At 37.0% G+C, this 25,446-nt stretch overlaps 1 protein-coding gene across 1 annotated transcript in view; it reads left to right on the forward strand.

Moving 5' to 3' along the window:
- The window catches only part of FBN2 (fibrillin 2), a gene marked incomplete at its 5' end in the record, with an annotated part of 260,278 nt that overhangs the window by 226,459 nt on the left and 8,373 nt on the right, over positions 1–25,446 (forward strand). The window contains 14 exons of the mRNA XM_008570929.1: positions 1,414–1,539; positions 2,228–2,380; positions 3,133–3,198; positions 3,512–3,637; positions 4,211–4,330; positions 5,236–5,358; positions 6,060–6,191; positions 14,395–14,520; positions 15,853–16,059; positions 16,965–17,090; positions 18,687–18,809; positions 21,109–21,225; positions 21,941–22,069; positions 24,017–24,136. Coding sequence (XP_008569151.1) covers positions 1,414–1,539; positions 2,228–2,380; positions 3,133–3,198; positions 3,512–3,637; positions 4,211–4,330; positions 5,236–5,358; positions 6,060–6,191; positions 14,395–14,520; positions 15,853–16,059; positions 16,965–17,090; positions 18,687–18,809; positions 21,109–21,225; positions 21,941–22,069; positions 24,017–24,136 — 1,794 coding nt within the window. The remainder of the gene's footprint in view (positions 1–1,413; positions 1,540–2,227; positions 2,381–3,132; positions 3,199–3,511; positions 3,638–4,210; positions 4,331–5,235; positions 5,359–6,059; positions 6,192–14,394; positions 14,521–15,852; positions 16,060–16,964; positions 17,091–18,686; positions 18,810–21,108; positions 21,226–21,940; positions 22,070–24,016; positions 24,137–25,446) is intronic.

Genomic DNA, 25,446 nt, shown 5'->3' on the forward strand with positions numbered 1-25,446 from the left:
TATGGGAGCACAGTAGGAGGTTATGAATAATTATGGAGGTGGTGATAGGATGGTGTGTCAAGGAGGCTCGCCACAAAAGATCGGTAACATTTTAGGTCACTCAAATGTAGAGAATGAATTTATTAATCAGAGAAGCAAAGAGAACAGAAGAGGCTCTTTGAGAATACAGGCAACGTGAGCACAGTAAGGGGCATCGAATGGCTGACTAAGAAGACGGAACTTACTGCTCTAGGCAGTGTGGAGCCATTGAAGGGGTTGTTTTTTTGTTTGGTTTTTGGTTTTTGCTTGTGTTTTTGTTTTTTTTAGAAGGGATATGATACGACTCATTTATTAAATTTCTGCAAATATGAATTGAGAACTTAGTATGTGCCAGGACACCATGCTAGGAGCTGGGGGTTCAGCTGTGAACTAGACAGACGTCACTCAGGTCCTCATGGATTTTACATTCTAATGTGCCTGAAATTGTGTAACATGTATTTATTTAGTTTAAATGACCCATTAAATAAGCACTTCCCATGAAAAAAAAAATCACTGGTAAGGTATATTCATTTATTTTAAGGAACCATTCTGGGATCAGGGAAGAATGATAACATTCTCAAAATAAGTCTGAGTTCTAGTTCCATAGGCACAGATTTTCAAATATAATCACATGTATGTTTGAGAAGGGGAGCCCCGGTGACAATGTGAAGAGAAGAAGAAAGGGGACTTGCAGAAGTCAGTTAAGAGACTTACGGTGACCCAGGTGGCAAATGATGGATGGCTTGGAAGTACTGAGGAGGTAGAACTGGCAGGCCACATGTTGCTTGCATGTGAAGGTTCGAAGGTCAGGGGCAGAAATAAGGGTGACTCCAGGATCCCAATTTGGGTCATAGGGAAAAGCGTCGGGGAGGGGAATCAGTCAGTAGAACACGTTTGGCCACATTGAGTCTGCAGTGCATGTGAGATGTTGAGCGGGTCGTGTCAGGTAGACAGGTGGACATACACACACCTAGAAATCAAGTGTGCAAAGCTGGACCTGGGCTTGGGACTCTCCAACACATGGTTGCTTGAAACTGGTGAAACTGGATATAATGTTCGATTTTTGAAGCAATAATAGTTTTTTGATTTTGAGAGTTTTTTTTGTTTTGTTTTGTTTCGGTTTGGTTTGGTTTTGGTTTTTGTGGCTGGCAGGTAGGGGGGTCTGAATCTGTGACTTTGGTGTTATAAGGCCATGCTCTAATCAACTGAGCTAACTGGCCAACCTTAATAGTTTATTTTTTAAAGAATAAGTTAAACATACATGTAATGTAATCTCTTGTTTCATAATAAACATCCATTGGCTAGTGGACTAGTAGTATGGACAGCTATTTAATTTCAAATATTGAGCAGTGTGTTGACTTGATTGAACTGATAAATTCTCCCACTGTTCTGCAGATATAAACGAATGTGATGAAGATCCCAACATTTGTCTTTTTGGTTCCTGCACCAATACTCCAGGGGGCTTCCAGTGCATCTGCCCGCCTGGCTTTGTACTGTCTGATAACGGACGGAGATGCTTTGGTAAGGATTCCCCTGTCATAATTCACCCTCAGAAACTTCAAAGCTAGGTGGGAAACCATCATGCTGGTGTTTGGTGTGACAAAGTACATGTCTGTGGTAAATACATCATCCGTAAAGTAAAAATATAGGTCTCAAATAGACTTTTGAGACAAAAGTATACAATGGACAGAAGTATACACTGGACAATTTTTAAGGTACTTTGAATTATTGGCACTGTTTCTACATTTTTAAAAAATTTTATGCTAGAAGAAAAATTGTTATCTGATTCACCATTTTCATTTTGCTGCTGGCATAGTTTTTTTGTATGTCGGTGTATGAGTTGCTTTTGATGTGCTTTAACGTACTGAGAGTTACCTAGATTGTTTTTGTTAGGCTGCAATGTAACTGTGAAAAAAGAAAGATTCTGTGTGGAAATCATTTTAATATTGAGTATGCTGTCTCAAATTTCCTAAGCACATTATAAAAATAAACATTTTAAGTAATTGAATAAAATTGTATAGACAAGTCAATTTAAATGGGCAAATGAAATTAGCAATTGAGGATTTCCAGACCTGTCTTAATTGCTAATCGAACCTGCATGATGTGATCTGAGCATGAGAAACGTTCTGTCAGAAACAGTTATATGCAGATTACTCCATCTTTTCAAATGACTGGTAAGGAGCTCTGTAATGTTTGCTCTCCTCATTAGATACTCGCCAGAGCTTCTGCTTCACAAATTTTGAAAATGGGAAGTGTTCAGTACCCAAAGCTTTCAACACCACAAAAGCAAAATGCTGCTGTAGTAAGATGCCAGGAGAGGGCTGGGGGGACCCCTGTGAGCTGTGCCCCAAAGATGACGAAGGTAAGAGTGACAACATAAAATACTACTTTGAACCAGTTTTTTAATATTTTGAGGATGAAATTATCCTCTCACATATAAATTTTGATGGTTCACTGGGCAACCTAGTCTGAGGGACTTCTCTCACGTTTTTTGTAAACAACACATGTAAGCACAAACGGAGTTACCTTTTTATCTTATTCCCCCTGAGATTAGTGTTGATTGTTTTCAAAAGAATGGATCTAAGAGTGCAGGGCAGGAGATGCGAAAAGGGAATGCAAGTTATATTCCAAATTGCTGTGGGAGTCCCACATGGGTATTGTATCACAGGCTGTGACTCTTAGAATATTACGTACAATTTTGAGAAGCTGAGTCAGCACAATGGCTGTTTGCTGGAAGAGACCAACAGCCTCCCAGGTCTTATTAGCACCAGTGAATTGTAGGATAGTTCTCAGCAAGCTCGAACGGGCTTGTTCTGTAGATAAGCAGTGGCTTCTGTACTTAATGGGCAGAGAGGTCTCTTTGGCTACTCAGCATTAAATGAACAAACAGAAAGAACCAGGAGTCCTCAGTAGGTAGCACCCTGGAAGGACAAGCTTGGGTGGCCTTCTCTAAATAGGCTCAGTGTTGCTTTTGAAGTAAATCTAAAAATAAAATAAAAGGCTCTTGTTAAAAACAGCTCTGTAGAGGAAAGATAATTAAGTACAATTTCATGTGTGCATGCTGTTAATTGGTTCTTGTCTTCAATAATGGAAAATTCACATTTTTTTCTGTAGTTGCATTCCAGGATTTGTGTCCATATGGCCATGGAACTGTCCCTAGTCTTCATGATACACGTGAAGGTGTGCTTTGATATATGTTATCCCTATATTCTTCTTATTTCATACAAATATATTATTTTATATTTATTTTATAAATTGTACTAATTTTACTGTATAACATATAGTATTTTTTATTTAATGTACCTGTACAATATTTATTATGAATCATATGCATTATATATACCATAAGACTATGTCACCATATGTGAAATATATATTTCTCTGACAAAAGTATTTACATGTTTTATTAATTTGAAGTCTGTGTTGAATAGATATACACAACATTGGCCTATCTTTTTATATGAGGATGTTCATGGGCAGTTCTATGTTTTAGATGTCAATGAGTGTCTTGAGAGCCCAGGCATTTGTTCAAATGGTCAGTGTATCAACACCGATGGGTCTTTTCGCTGTGAATGTCCAATGGGCTACAACCTTGATTACACTGGAGTGCGTTGCGTGGGTGAGTGCTGGCTCCACTTTACACAACTTTAAAGTTGTATTTTATTTTTCATGTTCAGTGAAAGGTCTCTTAGGTACCCTGTATGGTGGTGGGATTTCCGAAGCCAGGATAAGTGGCTAGTAACAGTTCCTTCTTCACTCGTCCTACATTTTCCAGTCCCACCCAGTTTATGTGAAGATAGAGAGAGTTGTCCAACCTCTGTCTTCAACCAAATATATAAATTCTAATGTGTCTAGAGACTTAAAATTGCCAAAAGCTCTAATTAGGAGAGAGATCCATTTTACTTTATGACTTTCCATGTCTGCTCTTGAAGCAGAGAGTCACATCTGTCTTCTGGATTTGTGACCTTTAGGGCAAGCATTGCTGTCTGGGGGTCAGGGTTTTGCACACTGATCCTTCAGGGTCCTCTGTACCACATAAATGACAGCCAAACAAGGCCAAGGGGATGCAAGGGTCATTTGTGTCCTTCCCAGATCCTGAAAATGGGTGAGGGTTAGTGTGGGTCTTTCTGGGCATGCTCCTATTAAAATAAAATGTCTCCAGACTTTGTGGCACTTTTTTTTAATTTTTCAGATACTGATGAGTGTTCAATCGGCAACCCATGCGGAAATGGTACATGCACCAATGTTATTGGGAGTTTTGAATGCAATTGCAATGAAGGCTTTGAGCCAGGGCCCATGATGAATTGTGAAGGCAAGTAATCCCTGTCGTAAGCATTATTCGTTCTTGGTATATAATTATGCAATGTTTTTAACGTCCCAATCTTTACTTACATTGTTATGATGTTCTGCTGATCATCATATTCATCACAAATATATTTTCCTTTACTTCAAGTGAGCGCAGTTACAGTAGCAGCTCTAAAGCCCTTGACTGATAATTCTAGCATCTGGGTCATCTCAGGGTTGGCATATGTTGATAGGCTTTTCCCTTGAGATTGGATCACATTTTCCTGGCTCTTCAGAACATTGGTTAATTTTGGATTTATACCCTGGATATTGTGAATGATAGATTCTGGAATCACTTGTATTACTCTCAAGAATGTTGATACATTTGTCTTAGCAGACAATTAACTTCGGTAGACATAATAGCAGACTGTCAGGCCTCTGGAAGGTTGTTTCAGATTTCAGTTCTGCTCTTTAAACCTTAGAAGCTAGCTTCCTTGATTTTGCCTCACAAATGCCTGGTACAGTCAGCAATTTGTTCTGAGTATATAAAAAAAATAGTGTTTCTCCTTCCCTGTCCCTCTCCTTTCTAGGGTTCCCCTTACTTTTCAGCAGCCTTGGTTGCCCCAAGGCTCTCTACCCTGGTTCCTCTGAAAAGAATCTCAGAAAGTTTCTGTTGGAAATTTAGCTACCAAGTGCTGATACTACCAGGACAGTGGTCATTGACAGGGCAGTTTCAGAAAAAATATTTAAGAACAATGTGGAATTTCCTCCTTCCTCATTGTTTGTTCTGTTTCAACTCACCACTAAAAACTTCAGGTAGTTTGTATTTTTTTTCCAGAGTTTGTAGGTGTTATTTGTTGGAAAATGAGTTTGCTAGGTACCAAATTCTGCATACTCTAGGCTGAGCACATGCTTGTCCATTTCTTCGATCAGATATCAATGAATGTGCCCAGAACCCACTGCTCTGTGCTTTCCGCTGCATGAACACCTTTGGGTCCTATGAATGCACGTGTCCCATTGGCTATGCCCTCAGGGAAGACCAAAAGATGTGCAAAGGTAAGGCCACAGACAAGGGAACAAGTTAGAAATTTATTTACCATGCTGGAAATACATGTTAATGATTTTATAGTTTTCGGCTAACTTCTGCTAGAGCTTTACAGAAATATATATGACAACATTTTGCTGGTAGATTTTCATACCTAGTTAATAAGTTACCGGATTGCACAATCAAGTCAAAGACAAGATGTGTTGGGCCGGCCCGGTGGCGCACTGCTACAGTGCGCCGCTTGGGAGCGCGGTGGCACTCTCGCCGAGGGTTCGGATCCCACATACAGACCGGCCACTCACTGGCTGAGCGAGGTGCGGGAGCAACACCGAGGGTTGCAATCCCGTTGCCGGTTCCGGTCCAGTACGGGTGCGACACTGAGGGTTGCGATCCGTTGCCGGTCACGAAAAAAGACAAAAAGGAAAAAGAAAAAAAAGATAAGATGTGTTGAGAAGCCCACTGTTGTCATACTCTTGGGCTCTTACTAAAGCAAAGATTGCCATTCCCTGAACTTAACATTCAGAGTGATGCTGAAACTGTTATACATTGGAACATAGCAACAGTTGAAAAAGACAGGCTCCTCTCTCTGTCACACCGTAAGACTACATGTTAGGAGCCAGATGGCCAAAAATATTACATAAATGTACTAAACTATAGCCTGCTCTGGAGAATTTCCTATTTTTATTTTTTTCATATTAAAAATATTTTATAGATCTGGATGAATGTGCCGAAGGGTTGCATGACTGTGAATCTAGAGGCATGATGTGTAAGAATCTGATTGGCACCTTCATGTGTATCTGCCCCCCTGGAATGGCCCGAAGGCCTGATGGAGAAGGCTGTGTAGGTAAGCTTTAAAGGGTGGCATCTGCTTATGGAATGCCCCTACCCCAAGCTAAATTTATGCCCAAATCGTCTTAACGGCAAGCCAACAATTTTTTTCGGTGGTGTCAAAGATATGCCATAACTAGCTTTCTTCTATTTCAGGATTCATGCCAAGGTAATAGGTTCTGGATAATGCAGTGGCAGTTATGCCTGCCTGAGTATACTCCTACTTACCCTTTTGGTTTTTATACTCCTGTGTCCTATATATCTAAAACTCTAAATTTAGAAGTGTAGAAAAACTCCTTGAAAAAGTTCTGCTCATGTAGCAAAATAAAAGTATGAGGTAATGGTCTCATTGTTGTGTCATTCCATGAATGAAGGGAGCGTATCTAAAGAGCCAGATAATCTCCAGATCCTTGTTACAGGCTGGATCTCTGTGACTTTGTGACTTTGGCAATATATATATTTTTTAACGTATTTTGACCTCAGTTAAGTCATTTATAAAGGGAAGAGGTAGGTCTGTGACTTGATGATGCACGCCAAAGTCTCATGCTATGTAAGCTGGTCACAACCACTTCATTCATTATCTCAGCACTTCTTTCTAAAGTCGCTGTCACCTGGGACCCTGCAGCCCACTTCAAAGCCTTCCTCCTTCTTGAGAATAGGTGACTCCCCCTTCTTTAATTAAGAACCTGCTGCTCCCTTCCTAACCTCCAATACCTAGAAAAATACGGGTATTTATAGAGGAACATCTGAAGATTATTAATGATTTCTTATTTAAAAAAAAAAATACCAAAGTAAGAATAAGATTTCTTAAAAATGAATGTATTAGTGATTGCCTGGTGCCAGGGGTCAGAATGGGGAGTGACTGCAAATGGACACTAGGGAGCCCTGTAGAAGATGAAAATGTTCTAAAACTGGATTGCAGTGCTGGTTGCACAATCCTCTAACTTACTAAAAGTCATTGAGTTGTACACTTAAAACACATGAGTTTTATGGCATGTAAATTTTACTTCTGTAAAGCTTTTTCAAAAATATTCATCTGCCACAGGAAAAGAAATACAAGGATGTTCACTACAGTGCTGTTTGTAGTACCAAAAAAAAAAAAAAAGAAAAACTACCTCAATGTGCATTATAGAAGGAAAGGTAGATAAATTGGGGCATATGCATGCTATAAAGTATATAGCAGTTAAAATGAATAAGCTGTATGTGTGTATGTACTGATACAGAAAGAACTCTAAAATATAGTTAAAGAACAATATAATGCAAAGTGTCACATTTTAAAGAAAATTGTAATAATATTATATGTTTTCTGTAGATACATATGCAAGCACATATGTACACAGGAACAGGTTTAAAAAGATAAAACCCAATTTGTAGAAGGAATTACCTCCAGGGAAGATAATGAGATTAGAGCTTACTGGTCTGAATTGATTTTAACTTCATCTGTCAATTTTAATTTTTTGCAGAAGAGTGAATTCCTGAGTTACATGTGTAATATAAAATTAATTTTAAAATGTATGCAACAACCCATCAAATTCTGACGATTTTTATAGTTTCTTTTAATTTATTAGATATTTCATTCAAATGCACTGTTTAATAAAGTTAAAAATAGACCTACACCAGAGGTTTAGTTATGCAGTGGTTCTTTCAAAAACACTATTCTTCCAAGATCTGTAAACTTAGAAGATTAACCTAGATTCCTAAGTCATAATATACATTTCTCAAAACGTAGCACAGGGCAAAATGCTAACACCTGTGGAAGGGAAGAAATAGACATTGTTAACCATTCTTTCTTATTGCACATGAGACTTGCTTTCATTTATTTGTCTATATTTTTTTTTAGGTGTATGTGTATTCTAATTTCATATGGCTAAAATACTTATACATGTGTTTTTCTTTTTATGCATGGAAAATTTCTTATTTTTGTAACTAGCTGAATTTTATGTTATACTGTCATTACATGTATATCTTTGTTTCCTGGGGATAGAGGGTAGCAATCAAGTTAAGAACCCAGGTTTCTGGTCCTGGGTTTGCTATAAATGAGTTGGATGACTTCGAAGTGATTTAATTCTCTGCTCCTCAGTTTCCTCATCTGTGTACAGTGAGAAATTTAGTCTACATCCTTAGTGGGGGGTGAGGGGGATTGAGGAAGGGGGGGAATTGAGGAAAGGAGGATATTCGCTCTAGTTCTACTATTCTGTGATCCTATGAATTTACTTTTTCAAGGAAAAGACCCAGGGCAGCATATATATTTGTATTTTATCATTGTTAAAAGACACTACAAAACATATTGGTTCTGAAACTTCTGATCCTCAGTCTTTTCATTATACTATGTTGCTAGCTAAAATGTCTGCAAAACTTTTTTTGAGCATCAGAAAACTCTTTGTAGAAAAGCATTACTTTATGCAGACAATATGTTTTCACAATGAGAAATTTCATTAAAAAAATAGCCAAATATTATTATAAATAAAAAGTATTCACAAAAGTCAGGATGAAAGACAAAACCACAAAAAGATCAATAAAATTTCTCTGAGTATGTGAAATTAGAATCCAACAATATTAACCAAAAAACATCGATTGCAGTAGAAACTAAAAATATTATGGGGGAGAATTAAAGTTATGTAGGAAATCTAAAACCTCTGAAAATAAAACTATACTCAATCAGATATGGCAATGTGACTATGCAATATATTATACCCAGTAATTATTTCTTAAACAAATAAATGAATAAAGAAATCTAATACACAGAAAAATTTTACCATGATCATTAAATTTTAATGAAAATGACAGAATGCTTTTTGAGGTTCATTAATATTTTTAATGTAATTTAGGGGAAGGAAGGTTTTATTTTAAAGGTGATGGGTTAAAATTCTTTTTTAATCTCACTCTTAAGCCTTGATTTTAGGAATATGGCAGGGGAAAGAGAGCACTGTACTATCTTAATTTAATCAAAGAAGTGGTCACAACTGTAGACTCTGAAGAATGTTTTTTAAATAATGAAAAAAATTTAGACAAAACATAGAAGATGTTTAGTGGCATATTCTTCTTTAGACTTTGGCAAACTGTCCCAATTTTAAAAAGTTCATTCAGCAATCTTCGGTTAGAAGTTTCGGGACATAGTGAACGAGAGAGGTACAGGCATAGGTGAATGTTCATTGAAGCGTCAGGAGAGGGGCAGTGAAAGAGAGGGTGGTGGCGTGCTACTTAATTATCAGCAAACTTGTCTCCTAGATGTGGAGGCTGCTAGAGGTAAGGCAGGAAGGAGAGGGGTGGAAGCAACCACTAGAGATTCTGAGACTTAAAAGTACTGTACTCAGAGCCACACTGACCTCCTAAATTATCTGAAAGCCTGACCTAATGCCCCAAGGGCAGAGAGCACGACAGAGTTGTTGAGAGAATGTTCATACAGCAAACATGAATTGATACTGTAGATTATGCTCAGTTCAGTACCAGTGACCTGCTACACTATTTTTTAGCAAATAGCTGAACTGGAGTAAATGGTGCAAAGATGAATAATTACACAAGTCTGCAACTAATGTATACATGCTGGGCAGAAAAGGAAGAAAGGAAAATAAACAAGAAACAGATCCAAACACCTCAGGAAACAAGAATTTAGAAAAATAGTTTTAATAATCTGTAAGAGATACCATTAAATAAAAATTCAAATAGATACAAGAGATTGGAAAAAAGAAGGTAAGAAAACATCAAGAGATGATGATCTAGTAGAGCACAGGAAAGAAAGAAACCTTCCGCAGAAATTAAAGTCACATTAGAAATAATAAAAAGTAGATAGAGGCTAAAAACACAATCAGAAATGCGGATATGGAAGTGATTAGTAAGACGATAAAGGTGGAAGACAAAGAAATCCAATATGTGCAGCTGAACAAATGAAACAGAAGATATTCAAATATATTTGAGTATTTGTGGAAGAAATTCTTGTAGAAAATATTAAAGTCTACATCAAAAGAGCACACTGCCAGATGAAAAACTGTTGCAGAACAGTTGTTCATTTACCCAGTTGTATTTGTTGAATACTTGTTATGTTTGTGGTGCTGGGGATGCAATAATAAACCAGGAGGACAAGTCCCCCTCTCAAGTCGTTTACACTGCAGTCAGGGAGAAATAGGCATCAAACAAGGAAAGAAATCAATGTGATAATTTCATACCGAGGAAAGTTCTTTTTAAGAAAATAAGACTTCATGATTGAGTGGGAGTTACTTCAGAATACATTTTCAAGGAATGCTTTCCTGATGAGGAGACATTTGCGCTGGGATCTGGAAATGAAAAATAAGGAAACAGCAAAAGCAAAGACCCCTGAGGCAGGAATGGAGGCCAATGTAGCTGGAATTTGTGCAGGAGAATGGCACGCATGAAGTCCACAGGTAGGCAAATGCACTGCAGGCCACGGTAAAGAATTTGGTTTTATGCTAAGAGCATTATAGCAGAGTGATTCAGAGTGTGGGCCCTGGAGATGGACTATGAATATGAGAAATCTAGACTCATATCTTCTAGCTCTGTGACCCTGCACAAGTTGGCTTCATTGTGTGCCTCAAATTCCTCATGTAAAAACAGCAAGCACTTACCTCCTAGGATTGTTGGGAGCATTAACTTAAAGAATTTAGTAAAATCTTTGAAACACTGCCTGGCATGTAGTAAAATTTCAATTAAATGTGAATTGTTGTTACTAACTAATTTACATTTTTAAAGATCTCTGGCTGCCTTGTTGGCAATGCATTGTAAGGAAGTAGCAGCAAAAGCAGTGATTTCATCTAAGTGGCTATTTAAAGTCACCTAGAGGAGAGGAGGAGGCTCAGATGAGGACCATAACAGTGTGGAAAAGAAGTCAAATGGACCGAATCAGAATATACACTGGACATAATCAACAGATTGAATTAGATGGAGTCATTGGACATGGTGGATGAAAAAAGAGGGGTACGAAAGATGAGTCCTAGGATTTTTACTTGAATCCTGGTTAGATGACACTTTTCCTAACTGATAGGGAAAAGACTGGAGGAAATAGGTTTGGATGAGGGAACAGAAGAATAAAAGTTCTATTTTGACCATGTTAAGTGTCAGATATGCATTTACTTTTCACGTGGTGATATCAAGCAGGCAGACATATTTATGAGCCATAGATGTGAATAGCCAGCAAATAGGTAATGCTTAAAAAATCATGGGATTGGATGAGAAGAGCGAGAGAGCTCAGAGACAGTACAAGCAGCACTGAGCCCTGGCATTCCAATATTTAGAGTGACTAAAAATGTTTAGAAGACTAAAAAAGAGTAGTCAGTGAGATAGGAAGTTTTCCAGGTCAATGTGGTGTTGTTGAAAGAACTTATTCAAGCAGTTAGGCAGTGGTCACTTTTATATAATGATACTGAGATATGTAGAGTAAGATATAGAAAGAGAAGTAGTAATTAGATTTGGTGACCTTTTCAGGAAGTTTCAGCAGAGGGATGTAGAGCATGTTGGTTAAGGAAAGCATCGGAGATGAGGAAGTGGAAATGACAACCACAGATTATTCTTTCAAGAAATTTTGTCCTGAAAAGGAATAAAAAAATGTGGCACTAGCTAGAGAGGTAATATGTGATTGAGAGAGATTGTTTTTTTTAAGATAGAAGTTACTAGAGAACATATGCTGAGGGCATGATTTCTTGAAAAAGGAGAGTTGTGAAATCCTAGAACGCAATCCAGAGTACAAGTGCAAGGGCTGGCCTTTGAGAAAAAAGAAAGGTACTTCAGCTGTTGGAAAGGACAAAAGATTGAAAGTGAGGGCACAGACAGGTGGTTCATAGGAGAGAGATGTCTTACGCACTTAATGTGTAGCAGTCATTTTTGAAAATGGGAGCATGAACATACTAGGCAGTAGAGTAGGATTGTCAAGGGAGGGTCAGGTGTCCACTTGACATTTGAGTCAGGAATTAGAATGAGACTTGTTTTCCTGTAGCCTGTCGTGCTGCCCTGGATTAGGCATAGAGTAGGTGGAGGCAGGTGAGCATTATGCAAGAGTGATGGACAGTGAAAATATCAACAATTGGCAATTCTGATGCAGTCCGGAAATTGCCAAAGGATAGAAAATGTAATGCTGGAAGTCAAAATGTCAAAGGAGGTGTAACATCACACCAAGGTACACCCTAGTGAAGTCACAAATTTCAACAACAGGAGAAAAAATATCTGGCTATTTCTTTTTCAAGTTCTCTCAGTAATTCTCAGTGCCAATGGCAGGAAAGCAAAAGTCATCCAAGAATTTGAGGCACATCAAGTTATCTTTCAAATATAAAAGCTATATTGTACATCACCAAACATGAAGTAATTTAGGCAGTAAGCCCAACAAGAGCTCTTTTTGAAAAAAGTAATTCAATTTGGGCAACTAAAATATAAATCAAAATAAAGGTGAATTACTTTAGGGATAAGATTAGATCAAGATGGCAGATCTTGCACCCTCAGATTCTAGAAATAGCAAACTTTTTTGAACAAATTTTTTTTCTAAATTCATAGCTTAATTCATTACATTTAAATGTATTTTTAAATTTCTGTGATAAATGTTTTTTTCCCTAAGAGGGAGATAAATATCTATACCAAGACACATCGTGGCAAATTTCAAAACACTAAAGTGAAAAATCCTTAAAGCTTGTAGAAAGAAAAACCAGATTTCCTACAAATGAATAGTAACACTGAGTAAAAGAAAACAATTGAGCACTATTTTCAAAATGTCCTAAGAGAAAAAAATTTTGAACTAATATCCTGTACTTAATCAAGTGTGAAAACAAACAAAATAAGACATTGTCAGAAATCTGTTTTAGAATATTTACCACCCAGATACCTTCTCTGAAATAATTACCAACCTGCATACTCTAATGTAATTTTTAAATTAATCCAAGGGGAAGTAATAGTATATGTGAAGCAATGGCAAGCCAAGAAACCAGTAAGCCTGGTTATTTAGTATAAATAGGTGCTGATGGTACATTATAAATGTAACGAACCAAAACTTCTAGATCACGTCAACATAGCAGGTGGCACCGGGAGAGAGCAAAGAGAATTCTCATAATGTCATGCCCAGGTACTTGTTATGGCCATAAGCTTTTGAAACAGGTACTTCTTGACGTTAATAGAAAAGTATTCAGTAAGAACGTGTGTTGAAATTGTTTAATAGTTTTCATTACAAGAAGAGAAAGAAAACTGTAACTTCCAAATATGAGTTGGGGGCAAATGCAGGGCATAGGAAACTAGAATGAAAAATGTTGAGAGAAGGAGGCAATAGCACAGTAAATACAAAACAATATACAATAGCGGGTGAGAATTCATACATACCAGGAATAAATAGTTTAAATTGCTAGTTTAAAGGTACTTTTTCAAATTGTTTTTAAATCCAGCTAGTTGCTTTTTACAAGAAATGTACCTAAATGAAAATGTGACCCAGGTTGAAAATAACAGGATGGAACAAGATATTCAAGGCAAATGGTAATAAAAACAAAGTATGTACAAAGTAAATGTCAGTAAATTGAAGACTAAAAAACTTAAAAGTATAAACAGGAAAGGATTAGTTTATCAAAAAGATATAATTGTCATGAGCTCTCTTATGCTCCTAACAAAATAGCTTCAAAAAAATCTCAAATGAGATTTACAAAGTATGAACAAAACAAAAACTCAGTAACCAAGGATATAGAGAATTTTAGTAAAACAATTATGCTTAAATAGGTTGACTTATTTATCACCAATGAGAAGAGCAGAATTACCCAAATTCCTTCACCCATTAACTGCCTTCGCAGACCACATCTGTTCCTGTGACTTTACTGAAAGCCAGTCTAGGAGCTTGTCCTTTATTCCCAGCCTGTGAGGTTATTCATCGCCACCACACAACACCTACCGCCCTCCCGCCGCAGCCTTTCTACCAAGTCACCTCAGCTGACGTCCTCTTTCCCCAAGCTCTCCTCCTTGTCTGATGTCTCAGGGCAAGTCTATCCCTTTCATAGGCCAATTTTCCAATTCTGCATTAAACACCATCTGCCACCCGGGGTAGGCGGGTAGCAGATGCTATCTTAAGAAAGAACCCACCTGGAAGAATGAGGTAAAGTCATAATATTCTCTTATGACTATTTTAAATCCCATCTTGTTAGTATTTTGCTGAAGAAGTTTTAAATAAAAGATAACGTATTAGAAGATAATTTGTAAATTACAGTTTTACAGTACACTCATTTTTCATATTATTTGTTTTTCTAAAGATGAAAACGAATGCAGGGCGAAGCCAGGAATTTGTGAAAATGGACGTTGTGTTAACATTATTGGAAGCTACAGGTGTGAGTGTAATGAAGGATTCCAGTCAAGTTCCTCAGGCACTGAATGCCTTGGTAAGTCGACATACAAATATATTTTACTTGGTAAATGCAACATCTGTTTTATGATGTCATCACAGAAGAGCTCTGCATATGTATTATTGTCAGCTAAAAAACATCCCCCAATCTGAATAATTTACACACCTCTTCCTAAAGATACTCATCTATTAAAGTAACCTTTGTGTGTTGTATGTACATCTATGTGTAATGTAAATAACAATCTTAAGTAGTCTTTCCAAAATTAAGATTAATTAAGCTGCATGGAAAATGTGACTTTAGTGAGACTTACATCAGGGGATGATTTAATTCCAAAAGAAAATATTTGCGATGTGAGGTAAGTTCTGCTGATATTAATGCAAAGTAAAATGCCACATTTCAAAATTGCAATAAATTTTTATATTGTGGGACAGAAAAATGTTTTACAAAATATTTTCTTGTGGAAACTATAAGTCTCAGATGTTATATTTTAATGCTAAAATGCATACATTTTAAACCATTTTTGTTAATTACTGCAGCTGTGAAAGTATGGTGTAGTAAAATTTAAGGCAAACAGAGAAATAAGAGCAGTAATCTGACTCATCACTTGATTTGGCATAAAAAGAGCATGTTTCAACTATATCAGATTTTTCTCAGAATGATGTCATCTGCTTCAAATCCTAGGAAATTTTTATTCAAGAAAATATATTTTGTTTATTTCTGTCTGAAATTTATGCTTTACTAATAATCAATCTTTAGGAAATTGAAAAGAAAACCTACATGGAAAGTGTGTTTTTTTGCTCATATTATTAACAGTTTTGCTAGGATGGCTTATAAAACCATATTAAAGACTTTTTTGCCTGTTTACATTAGAAAAATCACTTTATGCTAGAAAATCTACTCAATCCAAATATTCAGTCTTTTAAGCATAGAAAATACGAGTGTATCATATTCATAGCATAGTGCTGAATTTGCTTTTCAAATCCTGATACTCATTTACTTATTCAAAGGGAAATAATTTAATTTGATTTTCCTTTCATTTGTCTTCTACAGGAATGGTAGCTTACTATCATTTAGATGCTAATAGATTTAAGGAAAATAATAAATCTATTTCTAAAGTACAGTGTCACTTTTTATCAAATTTAATACACTGTCTATGGCAAAAGAACACACTATGAACTTCACCACCAACAAAACTGTAAATAATTCAGCTGTCTTAAGCAGTGTGACTGTTCATATAAAAGAATACTTATCTTTTAAAAAATTATTGCCAAGAAGGAGAGCATTGATTGTCCTGTTTAATTTTAAAACCAAGATAATGAAGTGTCAGTTCCATGAACTTGACTCTTACTTATTACATTGCCATTTCAGACAATCGACAGGGACTCTGCTTTGCAGAGGTATTGCAGACAATGTGTCAGATGGCATCCAGTAGCCGCAATCTTGTCACCAAGTCAGAATGCTGCTGCGATGGTGGGCGAGGCTGGGGGCACCAGTGTGAGCTTTGCCCACTTCCTGGAACTGCCCAGTACAAAAAGATATGTCCTCATGGCCCAGGATACACCACTGATGGAAGAGGTAAGGAGTTGAGGAAATTCATGAATATTATTAATACAGTGGATTACATTAATTAAGATTAATTTGAAGGAAAAGTGAAAATAATAATGTGTATGTATATGTGTGTTTATATGCAGAAAAAGAATTCTCTTTGCTAATGCTTTAAAATTTTTAAAAGATTTATTTTTCATATCAAACCTAAGAGGTAGAGTTTATTATTCCCATTTTAACAGATGAAGAAACTGAAGCACAAAGCTAAGGTAACAATAAGTAATGATCCCAAGATCACATCCTTTTTAAAGGATGGACCCAGGAATGGAACAATCTATCTGACCCTAAAGGCCATGCTTGTAATCCCCAAGCTGTACTTGCCATATTTAAATAAATATTGCTTATTTGTGTGTACACAGGAGCTCATTCTATTTGCAATATATTTACAAACTAGCAAGTCTCATGATTGATTAGTGGTTTCCATTTTTTGGACAACCAACTAATGTACTAGTGTCCTGAAAAACACCATTTTCCTTAATTACTGTACAGATTCCCAAACTGCATTACTGTGCCAACAAAACCTGTTCTTTACAGTCAAATTCAAATGTGAATTTGAGGCCAAATCCGTGGAAAATTGTCACAAATTCTAAGTTACTGAGACTTCAAAGAGGTAGCTTTCTAGATTGCCCTGCACCAAAATTTGTATTTACATTGCAAAATAAGTATTCTTAAACAGGGTTTTCAGCATAGCCTCTCTTTATCTCTTCCCATCACTTCAGACTATTTCTCTTTCCCTTCCGTGTTGCCATTCACCTGAATGAGGAAGATACTCTAGCACTCTTACGCACGTTCGCTGTTCCTCATCCCTAATTTCTAGTTTCTAGTCAATTTTGCCATCAGATATATGTTAATCTCTATTTTTATTTTGTCCTCAGATATTGATGAATGTAAGGTAATGCCCAACCTCTGTGCCAACGGTCAGTGCATCAATACCATGGGTTCATTCCGATGCTTCTGCAAAGTTGGCTACACCACAGACATCAGTGGAACCTCTTGTGTAGGTAAGGCAAGGCACCTCTATGTCTGGCGGGCTGGCAACTACTATTCCCGACAAATCACTTACTGTCAGTGGAGTATCTTTATTATGGAGGTTTGGAATGTACATTTGATTAAAATGATGCCACTTATCTCAATAATGCGGTTCTTAACAACACAGCACTTTGTCCAATAATGTGGGATGCAGAATTGTTCAATTCATCAAAAAAAATTCTGTGCAATCAGGGAAACATAAAAATTACAAGAATACACTTTCAGTGTTTTATATTTTAATTTAAAATTTGTAAGTGCACATATGTTTGTTATTCTTTTCATGAAAGAAAAGAGCTTTGATTATGAATTTATGTGTTTGTGTATATGAAGAGAGTACATTTTGCTTGTTCCTCATCACTACTTTTGGCAAAAAGCAAAGCAGTTAAGCATCATCTAAAATTTCTAGTTGCAAAGCACTCTCACTACAAAATCCTACAATTTTACTATTTCTTTTTCTTATTTAATTTTTTTATTGTCTCACCCACACCATTTTAGGATAATGAGGGTTGGGGGGGACTTGCCCTTACTGAGTTTTCCCAAAGTATTCAACTTAATTTTCATTAAAGAACATATCAGTCATATCAATTATATCAATTATATGATATTCCTTTAAATTACATATTTCAATAGCAAGTACACCTGGCATAAAAAGGTTAAGAAAAACCAGACTGACTCTTTATAAGCCTTCAATTTATTTGGTAGAAATAGAAGGTCATGAGAGTATGGAGAATAGGAATCATGAGCTTTCAGCATTCTGTGGCCATCACCCCAGTATGTTCCATGGAGGAAACGGACATTGTCTGCTATCAGAGTCCTGGCAGGAAAGAAGTTGCATATTCCAATGAGGACAGTTCTAGGTGGCCCTAACAAAGGAACTACCTGTAAGGTGTGAGCAGAGTATGCAGAAGCCACAGGAATAGTGCTGTGCTAAAAGAAAAGAGGGAGTGGCTATTGGGACCTGGAAGGAGAAAGTTGTGCTCAGAGGGCCGCAATGACCAAGCCAGCCCGAGCCCATCTTGCAGGGAGGGAGCTGAGGAAATAAGGACCAGCCAGAAGACAGAGGGCAAGAGAGCCTGCTGATGGCATCCATAGAGCCTTCCAGGCTCAAGAGCAGGGTGGACCAGGGTGAGGACTGGATCTGAAAAGGCAGGTGGAAGATTTCCAGCACAATCCATGATCCCCCAAGGTGCTCAGGGGAGCTTCAGCTAAGAGACTTTGAGAGAACACTCCTACATCTATGTGTCAAAAAAAAAAAAAGAGAGAAACTCTTACTTTTAAGTTTACAATTCTCAAGTTGTAAGCCAGACTAAATCTAAGGAATGTAGTGGATATTTTTGAACCTAGACAGTTGTCTACACATTATAATATTTATCCAAGATCTGTACATTGAGCTACAAAGTAAACCAGTATGTTAGAGAAAAGTGTTCTGTGCATCATTTCTCTTTGGCTATATTCCATTTTTAGTTGAAGGGGGAAAGCAAACAGAATTAAATGAGAATATGGAGGGAGGATAGAAGTTCAATGTTCTTTTTAACCAGGAATTTAATCCTCACATCACTTTTACTTAGACCTTGATGAATGTTCCCAGTCCCCAAAACCATGCAACTTTATCTGCAAGAACACTGAGGGGAGTTACCAGTGTTCTTGTCCGCGGGGGTACGTCCTGCAGGAGGATGGGAAGACGTGCAAAGGTGAGTGAAGAAGAGTCTCTGGCAATTGTGACCCTCTCTTCTTTTAGGTGCAAATATTAGATAATAAGGGATTACACCATGTGCGTCACCTTCATTAAAATGGATCTTCCCAGTGGCCATTTTATTACTTGCAGAAAATTCTATTAAGGGAAAGAAGTAAAAACCCAATTTATAATAGTTTACTTCTTACATAAATTTTTAAAAAATGGAACAAAACCAAACAAAATTTGGGTGAGGAAGGAGATGGAAACAAATCACTAAAATAAGATTTTGGTTTTTTTGTTTGTTTGTTTTAGTTGTCACAAATATTTTTATTCATTTATTTATTTATTTCTATTGGAACAACTGATTGCACATATCTGTGGGGTACAGCTTTGAGTATCAATACCTGTGCGATTTTTTTGTTGTCTCTTATCTAAGATTTCATATCCCCAAGCTATGTCTATTACACATAGACTGTGTGATGCCTGTCCATGCTGATGGTGGATCTTCCCCACCTAGTCCGCTCAAGTTCACACGCTGATCTCCTCTGGAAACACATCCTCACAGACATACCCCAGAATAATGCTTTACCAGATTTCTAGGTATTCTTTAATCTTGTCAAGTTGACACCTAAAATAACCCTCACAAGTACTATTAAAAGTAATTATTTATTAAGCAAAATTAGATCATTAAAATAGCTTCAATACTATGTTCATATACTCATATTTGATTTTATAATAAACCTTATCAATATGAAATTAATGGACTGAGGAAATTTTTTAAATATAGATTTTTCTCAATAAAAGGAGGTTTTATTTCCAAGACAAAACAAAATAAATAAAATAATTTCAAGTGCTGCTACTATCTTGGACCTGTTTGGTGCACCAGTATGGGTCAGTTTAATTTTGCATATCAATTACAAATGAGTACAAATACAGTGATTTTTAACCTATAAAATAATGAATGAGACTTGTCTATATCTTATATTATGTCGTAAATTCATTTTAAGTACATTTTTCCCAATTAAGTTTCAATCTAGCCAAAATCAGATTTTGAGTTTTCTAGTAGTAGAGTCCAAATATTAATACCATTTATGACTAGAATTACAGGTGCTGTGTTTTTGTTCCTCTGATATTAATGATGGTGCTTTGGATCTGTAGAATCTGACTCAGTGTTTGTGTTAGGATCTTCATCAATTTCCAGATTCTGTTTCATTTTTGTTTAATCCCTCCTTTAATAGGAATAAGTGACTAGCCAGGTACTATACTGTGCATTAAATGCAAGATTTATAACCTTTGGATATTAGCTGTGAGAACAGTTGATGAAAACTGCTGTGATTTGGCTAGTTTCTTAAGAAAACATTGTATTTGGGCCGGCCCGGTGGTGCACTGCTACAGTGCGCTGCTTGGGAAGCGCGGCAGCGCTCCCGCCGAGGGTTTGGATCCCACATACAGACCGGTTCCCGCTCACTGGCTGAGCAGGGCGTGGGAGCAACACCGAGGGTTGCGATCCCGTTGCCGGTCCTGGTCCGGTACGGGCGCGACACTGAGGATTGCGGTCCGTTGCCGGACATGAAAAAAAACAAAAAAAAAAAAAAAGAAAAAAAAGAAAACCTTGTATTCGTAGAAGTAGAGAGAAGAATAATGTTTATCACAGGCTGGGAGGATACAGACCGGTTCCCGCTCACTGGCTGAGCAGGGCGTGGGAGCAACACCGAGGGTTGCGATCCCGTTGCCGGTCCTGGTCCGGTACGGGCGCGACACTGAGGGTTGCGGTCCGTTGCCGGACATGAAAAAAGACAAAAAAAAAAAAAAAGAAAAAAAAGAAAACATTGTATTCGTAGAAGTAGAGAGTAGAATAATGTTTATCACAGGCTGGGAGGGGAAGGGGGAAGGGGGATGTAAAGGGGTGGACTAATGGGTACAAAACTATTCTATCTACCTTATGTGAATCATTGTACAGTACATGCATGTATTGAAACAACACACTGTCCCACAAAAATAAATATAAATAACACTGAAAAAATAAAAATAAAAAAGTTGACAGCAACCCTTTCACTTTGACAAAAAAAAAACCCCAAAACATTATGTTATGTATCACCTTAGCCATCCTATAACAGTAGCTCATAATATTTATGCTGTATAAGTATGTGAAAAGAAACTGCTTGCCATATGCATATGGAAGTCCACATAGCTTTCAGCAAAAATCTAGACACAATGTTCCCAATGGAACGTGCACACCTCCTGTGGCTTCATGAGAAAGGATGCGTAGCCAGGTAACCCTGCTGGGATTTTCATTACCTTCTCTTTAATTTCAGACCTCGATGAATGTCAAACCAAACAGCACAATTGCCAGTTCCTCTGTGTCAACACCCTTGGGGGTTTTACTTGTAAATGTCCACCTGGTTTCACACAGCATCACACTGCTTGTATTGGTAAGACAAAATTACAAATGGGAAATTTTACAAACTTTTGGTAGATGCATAAAAATTGTATTTAAAATGGCTGGCCGCTTAGCTCAGTTGGTTACAGCACAGCCTTATAACACCAAGGTCATGAGTTTGGATCCCCATACCTGCCAACTGCCAGAAAAAAAGATAGAATAATGTCTCAATACTTATATTTAGAACAAATACCTCATAAATAAGTGGTCTAAAGAAGTTACTAATTATATTGGTATTTTTTTCACCAGAAAAATATCCGAAGGAAGAAAGGCCTAGAGATAGTTCAAGCACATGCACTGGAAGCATATTCCAAGCAGTGCCTTTATATCTAATTCTAAATACAACTGTGGTTTTCAGATAAAATATGATGTTAGGCTCACTGTGATGTAGAACATGCTAACAAACACACTAGGTTTGTTTGTTTGTTTAATTTTAGAAGACATGTGTTAAGAGACTTTCAGTGTGTATTATCTAAAACCATGCCATCAGTTGCCCCAAAGTTCTAATTTCAAGCCTCTTGAAAAATATTTTTTCTTAACACTTTTGCCTTTAACATGGCAGTGAATTCTGGCATAAATTTCCCTACAATGCTGTTTTCACATTATGAAACTTAGGCTTCCATACTTCACTTTTTACTTTATGTAGTGAAATTTAAGGCAAGCGCGAGTTGCGCAGCATGACCCTCCCCTTCTCTGTGCTTTGCTAGACAACAATGAATGTGGGTCTCAGCCTTCTCTTTGTGGAGCAAAGGGAATCTGTCAAAACACCCCTGGAAGTTTCAGCTGCGAGTGCCAGAGAGGGTTCTCTCTTGATGCCACTGGACTGAACTGTGAAGGTGAGTTTATTTGCTCAAAAATCTTTAATTATTAAACAGTGAACTATATTTCTTTAAACTTCCAAGAGAGTAATTGAGAAATTGAGATAATCTCAAAAAAGAAAAAAAGTATTTAATAAAAAAGGACCTGGCAAGTGATTTTTGTTTATAAATTTTCGTATATCATTTTGGGGGTAGAGAAACAATGTGATGAAACAAAAATTCTGAGATTACAAATTAACTTTTAAGATATCTGAACTGTTAAAATGATCACTGATAAGAAAAAGAATTGAGCTGAAAAAGAATTCTGTGCCCAATATGGTTTGCCCTAGTGTATTCGTAGACCAGAAAAAATAATAATAATTAGGCTTTTGTTCCATGGTACCTAACTGTGTTAAGGTTAAGTGTTAAAAGAAAACCTACCATCGTAGAGATCTGGAGAAATATAACTTATGGCTGTTTCTATTTTATATGGGCTGAGACTCCTGCCTCACTCTGTTTTCTACAATGTGCATCTCCTATAGTGTCCCCTGCAATAGGTATTTCATGTAAAGTCCAAGAGAGCATTTAAGTGGGACAAAATAAGAATCTGCCTGTGGTCAATAAAATATCACATAGTTCTTCAGTATTTACATTGCAAGTGCTAGTGTATGATAAAACAAATGTATGAGGATTGGTATCTTTTACAAAATACCCATGCCAGAGATTATGATTATATACATTCACTTTACATTTTTGTATAGTATTACAATTTATATTTTTATTGATCTTAGTCACCGTTTCAAATTAGTTATTCTTAGAAATACGCAATTTTAAATTTTGAAATATATTCAAGGTATTTAAAATGCTCTCTATTACAACTATGGGACTTTTATATGTATCTCATTTTCAGCCAAGAAAAATTCAGTTTTAAAAATTTTAATATTTTATACTTGAAATCATTGAGACATTGAGAGTATTCTGAACCTACAGCTGCTTGCCACGTGTGAACTCAGCTCGTGACCATTCACATAAGATACCACTTATAAATTATCCATGTAAATTTGTTACACACACATCAGACATGCCAATTTTATTTCACTCTTTATGGGTAGATTTCAAAGCCTCAGTTGTCATTCCAAAAAAAATTCATATATGAACAAAGAAATTATTCCATATGTATAATAATACCACATCTTGTCTAAAGATAACATATTCAAATACTTAAAAAGGATTTGCATCTAATTAATGTTGAATGGTAAAAATGTTTGCGTGCAAAACAACTATTATACTTTTTAGGTATCTCTGTAGTGCTTGTATCTTCCTGAAAATCACTTTTGAATCTACTAGAATATGTAATGCAAATATAGATATATATTACCAAGTAAATCGTACCGTATGCAGTTAATCAATCCAAAATGCACAACATTTGTGGTTGCTCTGGTTGATTTGCTGAAATTAAGACATTATGTAGAGCACTGATGTGCCATGGTCTGATGTACAGCATAAGAACGAGGTGGTTTCTTATCTCGGGGCCATTCTTTGCAACACCACTGACTAATAACCATGCGAGTTGGAAAAATCTAAGCCTCTCTGTGTGCTGCGTCTTGTTTGTTTGTTCCCTGATAATAGTTACTCCACGTTATGTTTGGAATGCATTTAAGAATAGTAGAGGAGGGCCGGCCCGGTGGCGCACTGCTACAGTGCACCACTTGGGAACGCAGCAGCGCTCCCGCTGAGGGTTCAGATCCCACATACAGACCGGTTCCCGCTCACTGGCTGAGCGAGGTGCGGGCGCAGCACCAAGGGTTGCGATCCCGTTGCCGGTCCCAGTCCGGTACGGGTGCGACACTGAGGTCCGGTACGGGTGCGACACTGAGGGTTGCGATCCGTTGCCAGACACGAAAAAAAGACAAAAAGGAAAAAAAAAAAAAAAAAGAATAGTAGAGGAGAGGAGATGTTAAGATTTTGCCGGAATTGTTCTTGCAGATGTTGATGAATGTGATGGAAACCACAGGTGCCAGCATGGCTGCCAGAACATCCTAGGCGGCTACAGGTGTGGCTGCCCTCAGGGGTACATTCAGCACTACCAGTGGAATCAGTGCGTCGGTGAGTGCTTGTTCCTTACACAGCACCTGCTTTTCTCACCTAAAGTGTCTCTGAATAAAATGAGCAAATGATAAGGGCTGAAGTTGCAGTATAGCCTTTGAATCAGTGGTTCAGATTGATGCATGGGAATTCATTCTGCTTACCTCATACTTACGATGGTTGAAAGTATCCATAATAAAAATGTCATTTTTGAATAGACCTAAAAGGTAACTCAACTAGAGGTTTTATCATTTTAAATTTCTGGTACATGTAGTTTTAAGTTCCTGAAGATGGTGTCAAGAATCATCATCTTCATTTGCCAAGGTCAGCTGCTTTTTATCCGTAATTTAATATCCATAGATTTGGAGTTAAAGTATTACCCATCCACTCCCCTCGTGCAAATCTAAAGGAACTCACATCAACTTAATGAGCACAGTTCATCTGTGCTGTCCTGTAACATAGATTTAATGAAAGATGTGAAGTATTTTAACGTAGAAAAAGTACTTAGTTACAGCAAATACTGTTGACAACTCCAGACAAGCATTTGTAAACTGAAATGAGTAGGCACTCAGCTGTGTTCCTTGCATTGATGGTAGTCATGGAAATTCTCCTTTTAAGGAGCAGTGGATCAAAGACAACTTTATTCTCTACTTGAATAGCCAGCTAACTTGCTTAGCATAAGCCTAATTTCTTGGTTCCATTTGAATGCACTTCATAGATACACTATCCAACACATTTTGATGTTAGACGCTGGCACAACTGAGCAATGGTCCTGCAGAGAAGTGGCAGGGTGCTTCCTGTTTCTCTGTAGTGATTTAAGCTACTCCACGCGTCATTCAAATATTGTACTGTAGTGATCCACTAAATAAATTAATCTGATTTTATCCTTGGTGGTCTTCTCAAAAGAAGTTTCTAATGACAGTATAGTGAATTGAGCAGAAAATCAAGATAAATTTCAAAGAAGGGAATCTAACTCTGAGAGATCACAACAATGCTGTGGCCTTATGCCAGGTCAAAGACAGATGCTTTGCCACCCCATGAATACACACTCATGAGAGGAAATACACAAACCATGAGTGATCAAGAAGTGAAGCACAAAGATTTAAAGGTTACCAAATGATCAAGTGGTCAATCAAAATAATTTCATAGATTTAATTCACTTCTTTTTCTCTGTATAGAAGACAAAATGTCACAAAACACTTTATGCACTGATTTATTGATTCATTAACAGAGCCTAAGTGTAGGCACACTCTTTAGAATACAGGGAACAGTACTTTTTAGATATTAAAATAGTGTAAAACAGTTTTATTATATTGCAGTATTTATAAAAT

The sequence above is a fragment of the Galeopterus variegatus genome, unplaced genomic scaffold (assembly GCF_000696425.1).
Source record: "Galeopterus variegatus unplaced genomic scaffold, G_variegatus-3.0.2 Scaffold645, whole genome shotgun sequence".
NCBI lineage: Eukaryota > Metazoa > Chordata > Mammalia > Dermoptera > Cynocephalidae > Galeopterus > Galeopterus variegatus.